This window comes from Apaloderma vittatum, unplaced genomic scaffold (genome assembly GCF_000703405.1).
Source record: "Apaloderma vittatum isolate BGI_N311 unplaced genomic scaffold, ASM70340v1 scaffold719, whole genome shotgun sequence".
NCBI classification, from domain to species: domain Eukaryota; kingdom Metazoa; phylum Chordata; class Aves; order Trogoniformes; family Trogonidae; genus Apaloderma; species Apaloderma vittatum.
The window spans coordinates 176129-182128 of NW_009735627.1; the positions used below are offsets into that span (position 1 = coordinate 176129).

At 41.9% G+C, this 6000-nt stretch overlaps 1 protein-coding gene across 1 annotated transcript in view; it reads left to right on the forward strand.

The window, feature by feature from the left end:
- The window catches only part of LOC104279369 (cohesin subunit SA-1), a gene marked incomplete at its 3' end in the record, with an annotated part of 136558 nt that extends 133055 nt beyond the window's left edge, over positions 1–3503 (forward strand). The window contains exon 29 of the mRNA XM_009876635.1: positions 3298–3503. Coding sequence (XP_009874937.1) covers positions 3298–3503 — 206 coding nt within the window. The remainder of the gene's footprint in view (positions 1–3297) is intronic.
- Positions 3504–6000: the final 2497 nt, after the last annotated feature.

A 6000-nucleotide genomic window follows, 5' to 3' on the forward strand; every position in this document is an offset into this window, starting at 1 on the left:
TAAGGGAAAAAGGAAGAGGTAGAACTGAATTCTTTGGATAACTTTGTGACCATTTAAAAAAAAAAAAGCAATTGCCGGTTCTTCTGATTTCTGATTATAGGTACCTTTCCAGTCAATTCTCTGACCACAAAGAATTCCAGTCTGCTGTAACAATCTACTAACTATCTACTGTAACTATCTCAACTGAATTTTTATGTCAAACTTTTCTGTAGTTTTTCTGTGAAGATACTTGTTTTAAAGGGCGTTTCTATTAGCTTTGATAATTATGAATATATTAGCTTTATCTGTGTTATAAGAAATGCAGCATGGTTAACTGTGGATAATTTTTAACATACACACACTTGAACCAATTTAAGGTTTTTTTATTTTATTGATATTTTGTCAGTTCAGCAAATGCAGTAGAAGAAATAGTTAAATGAGCTTGAGAATTGGATGACCCAGTCGGGCTAGCTTTGCACGCAATTTTTGAAGCTGCTTTTCCTTGTTATAGCCTGGAATCTTGTCAGCCTCTGTCTTATTGTTCAGGACAGCACATAAGGATAATAGGATTTTATTACTGTCTTCCTAACTGAACCGTAGATTCTCCTACGTCTGTTAAAGTGCCATTAGCCTGATTCATGTTTGATTTAGTGAAGCTTATCCTTCTTGTACAGTCATCATCCCTTCCACGAGTTTCTCCAGTGTCTAAAATTTAAAGTTACATCATTTTGTGCAGTTTACATGACAGCTTATTTTGAGCTGATCCTTTGTATGGAATTCAGTACTTCAGGAGATCTTGGTCCTTCGCCTTCTATGATGCCATTTAATTTTTTTTCTCAAAGGTTCTCCCACTCATTGATGCCCACAACCATTGGCTCCTTTTACAAGGCTGTAAAGATTGCTGTGGTGGAATCCTGATTTTATCTGTCTTTATCGTAGTAATCTGTACCTGAGCTATTTACCTCAGCTGAATCTGAAGATCAGTGAAAATAGCTCCTTCAGGGCATGATTTATCTAATCTGTGCTAAATTGCTGTTTTAAGATGCGTTCAGAGATGCCGTAGATTCCATTGGCTATGGTGACCATGAAAAGAGTCCAGATAACTTGCTTATATGTCAAGATACCTGCAGTCCTTCCCTGGAGACATCTGTCCTGTTGGCACTCAGCCGGCAGCGGCTGTGTTGCCCAACGTGCTTCGCTGGCCTTGCGTGCCCACAGATGCTCTGGGTAGTTGATTTTGCCCTTCTCTGTAGCATGGCTCCTCCAGTCCTCAGGGACCTCCCCCCCTCCCTCCGAAGGGGTTGCCAGCGAGCAGGAAGGTACGTGACCACCATCTGGTGGAGAAGTCCTGTGTGCAGGGTCCTTCACCTGCCTCCCTCCCGGGCTTGATCCCCTCCTGCCAGGGGACTCCCCTGAACTCGGCAGTGGGCTGCTCTCTGGAGGCGAAAGTGCTCCGGAGTAACCCTGAAAGCCTCATGAGCATAGAGCTGCCTGTCTCCCAGAGGTCCTCCATACCTGAAAAAAATAAATTATCTACCCGCTATGTCTGCACAAGTCATCTGTCCTTGGTACAAAATACTGTTCCTGTCACAGTTCAGTGCTTTCGCAGGGCTCGAACTTCCTTTCGGGTTTACTGCTGGCTTTTGTGTTTGGGGGAAGAAAAGGGAGATGTTTGCAGTTTGGGAATGTAGCAGCAACGCTGATGTAATTCAGTTTTCCTATCCTCGCTATTTATTTGGCCTCTTGTTTTACGAGTAACCTCTGGAACTAGCGATAGCCATTTATGGATTTACTCGGATCTATGGATTTAATAGAAAACTATACATTTAAGGTGCCAGCCCCTTACACTTGGCAAAAAAAGATTTATAGAAATGCAGTTACAAATACAGAAGGCAGATACAGACAGGGAGTTCCTGAGGAATTCATCTGAGACCATAATGAAGTGAATTGCCCTGTGGAAGCATTTATTTCCATTTATTTCTCAAATAGCAACTCTTATCTTAGACCAGACAACTGAAGGTTGGGTGTCTGGAGTCAGATGAGATGGAGCCTCAGCATGGTGTTCTTACTTCTAGAAATTTAGAGTTTCTATCCTTGTTGAAGCTGGTAAGAACTGCCAGTATGAAGCTTCTCTAAAATGTTGAATTAAAGTTGCCTCGAGTTTGGCATGTAGTCAGTAAAGAACCCCCGAGTGGCGTTGTTTTTCCTTCTTCACAATTTGGGCATAACCTGTGCACTCCGGTTCTGTAAACATAAATTGGATGTAGAAAAGCTTAGTTTCCAAGACTCTTGTGCAAACAGATTCTCTCAAGTCATGAAGCATTCAAGTGTTGCGCTCTTTGGTGCTGTGAAAGGGAGAATAAACCAAGAACTTCCCATTCGGTGTAAGGTTTGGATGTTACTCAGGGTGCACATGAAAAGGGGAAGGAAGAAGCATCCACGATGCTGAATAAAAACAAAATCCCGTTAAAACTTGGGTGTAACTGTTACCCAGGCATTCACAGTGCGGCTTCTTGTCCTGTTCTGAAAGCTCGACCATGTAACAAGCTTGAGCTGGCCATGAGCTAACAGGAGAATTCTGCATTTCCACGCAGACTTTGTGGGTTTGACTCCCACTGATGACAACCTGGCAATATGGTATTAAGGGAGATCATGATCAAAGGGTGCAGGAAATGATGTTGAAGTATCCCAAGTTCTCTTACCCAACTTCTGAATTCTTGGTTCTGCGGCTTGAACCTCATTAGAATCACCTTGGTGTGGATTTGCACACTCATTTCAAGAACTGCTTCTAATACCATAGTTAAATAATCCGTAGAAAACGAAAACACCTCAGATGCCCTCCAGACTGCGTACAGGAGGGAGGTTGGTTGGTTCCTCCCGTAAGTTAACAAGCGTGTGTTGGACTTCTCGCACTACAAAGTTCCTCTAGTTTTTTATTGAAAACTAATTTCTTGCATTTGAAGAAACCATTTTTCTTGTTCCAAGATACAGCAGGATGTGGTACATCCTCACACCAGTGGTTCTAGTTCAGTCTGGAGACTGAAGTGTGTGCAGAGTAGCAAAAGATTTCGCTGTGAATGATCGCAGACAAATGTGAGAGGAAGATGTTGGGGAGAGAATGTTTTCTATATTCTTTACCTGCAAGTAACCTGTGCGTGATTATGTTACTTTGTATTGAGGGAATGGCAAGTATTCTTACATAAAATAAGAAAACACATGTGGGATTTGTGTTAAGCTCACGATATAAAGAGGAATTGAAGATTAATTAAAGAGGAAATAATGTGCTGTGCATCTGTACTCATTGTCTTTTATTTTCAGTCACACCTACTTAGAGAAGTTTCTGACAGAACAGATGATGGAAAGAAGAGAAGACGTGTGGCTTCCACTCATTTCCTATAGAAACTCTCTAGTTACGGGTGGTGAAGACGACAGAATGTCCGTCAACAGTGGTAGCAGCAGCAGCAAAGCATCTTCAGTGAGGAATAAGAAAGGACGACCACCGCTCCACAAGAAGAGAGTAGAAGGTTTGTATGGTTTTAGGTTCCCTGGTACAGGTATTTCTCATTTTGTACATACATTACAGTTTTCCTTCTTAGGAGCCCTTACAGTTTATCAATTAATGCCGAAATAAATAATATGTCAGATAATGCTGATATTCTCTGTCTGTGATACAAGCAAGACATCTGTTCTGCAAATTCTTATCAGGCTTGAACACATCTTCATAAGAAATACCATCACGAGTCCCTGTTCTTGTTTGTCCTCACTGAAATTCGCAGATTCAGAACTATGAAAAGCTGTTGGTGAAGTTGGAAACAGAAGTTTGTGGAGTTATCTGCTCTAACTTTTCTCAGTCATGGACTCCTGGTTTTCTGCCTATGCTTCAGTCAGGAGCTGTTGTTAATTAACAGCGAGTTAGAACAAACCCAAGGCAGAAATTCTGATACAGATCTGTATTTTTGCAGGACCACTGGAGAACATTCAAAAGACACCTTTTTTGTTTAAAATGGTATTGATATCCCATGTCTATGTTTATTCGTTCGGTGACTTCAGGCACATTTATCAGGAAATTGGCTCTGATAGCCAATTTCTCACAATATGGCATTTGTTCCTAGCTAATCTGTTTGATGTAGTGTGTACTTTTGTGAATATAAATGTACTGTTTCACTACAGAGTAGGTGTAAGTGGGCTCTTTAAACGTAAGGGATTTTTCCAAGGTCACTATCTGTGATAGGAACTTCACTGTAAGGAATCTAATGCCAGTATGCCTGAATATACAGCAGTTTCCCAAAATATTTCCCAAAATCTTGTCCATATGCACTTCTACAAACAGATCCATTCTCCACCACAGCTTATGTTAATCAGTATGTGCACCAACTCCTTTGGTTTCTTACAGCCAGTCTAGCATTTAGCTGGGTGAAATACTGCTTCCTGTCTATGGACACTGTTTCACTTCCTTCAGAAAGTGAATTCAACTGAGTTTTTTTCCTTTCCTCTTGTTCCTATTTTCATTCTATTTTCTTGTATCCTACCAACATCTTCTTTTTGTCCTCTGGGAAGTAATCCCTTTGCTTCTCTGTAAGAAAAGTCTCAGCCTTGGGCTGTAGCTTTTGGACCTTGTTTGCCTCATGCTCTTCCATGCCCTTTCTTCTTCAATGGTCACTATAAGGGGCAACTGATTTGGAACTCTTTCCATTTGCATAAGGCTTTTTCTTTGCAACAGCTGTGCCCTGAATCTTCCACAAACGTAACTCACTTGAAATGATGTAGGCCAAATCCATGGTGCTTCATCTGGCTGTGCATCAGTTTCCACGGGGAGGTCATCCAGCGGCAGTGCAGGCTGTGCCAAGACTCACTCACAGGAGCAAGTGAGTCTGACAGGATCTACAGAGGGTTTGAGGGGCTGTTTACGCTCTACCAACATCATGTCCTCAGAAGACACCCAGGATTTATCTTACCTGAGATCTAATGTCACTGTGGCCAGAAAAAGGCTGGTGATCACTGCCTTTCATGGGTGCTCTTCTAGGTGGGGTGCGGGCATGTCCTCTGAATTCTACACGTACAGCTCTGGGCCACACATTTTGAAGAGCACTGTTTGAGAAGTGACTCCCTTCTCCTTTCTTCTTTAAATTTCTAGATCACTACAGACCTTCATTACTCATGAAAACTTTCCTGTACAGCCAGGAGGTAGGGCCAGGAGGGATGTTTTAGCCTGTAACAGCATAACTGTCTTTTCCATGATAGATGCCTTTGTTGTAGAATTTGACTGCCTGGTAAATGATAGAATTGAAAAGTTACCAGCAAATGCTCTTTTGTGACAGCAGCGACACAAGCTCTATGGCCTTTCCTTCCATCGAAGGATTGGCAGTGCAAGCCCTGAGAGTCTTTTTTTAGATACGTACTGATAGAGGACATTTGATAGCAGATGTTAAAAAAACTCCACGTAATATAAGCAGTTAGATAAACACTATGTACTTGGCGTTTGGATGGTTCTTGATATGCAGTAGGCATTACTGACTGTTATGTCCTAAGCAGACTTCCGTTTGAATCCTGGAAAAAGGACAGCCAAGAAAACCTGCAGAGAGGTTGTCTGCATTTTTCATGGAAAGACATAGATTTCTGTACAATTAAGGTCTTATTTTTTATGTACCAATAATGAGCTCATGAAATAATCAGAGATTTGATCCCCAGAAATAAGTACTTACTGTTCACTTATCTGTATAACAAGTTATGAAGAACCAGTCACAGAATCACAGAATGTCAGGGGTTGGAAGGGACCTCAAAAGATCATCTAGTCCAGCCCCCCTGCCAGAGCAGGATCCCCTACAGTAGGTCACACAGGAACGCGTCCAGGTGGGTTTTGAATGTCTCCAGAGAAGGAGACTCCACAACCTCCCTGGGCAGCCTGTGCCAGGGCTCTATCACCCTCACAGAGAAAAAGTTTTTCATATTATTTTTGTGGAACCTTCTATGTACCAGCTTGTATCTATTGTCCCTTGTCCTGTCATTGGACATCAGTGAAAA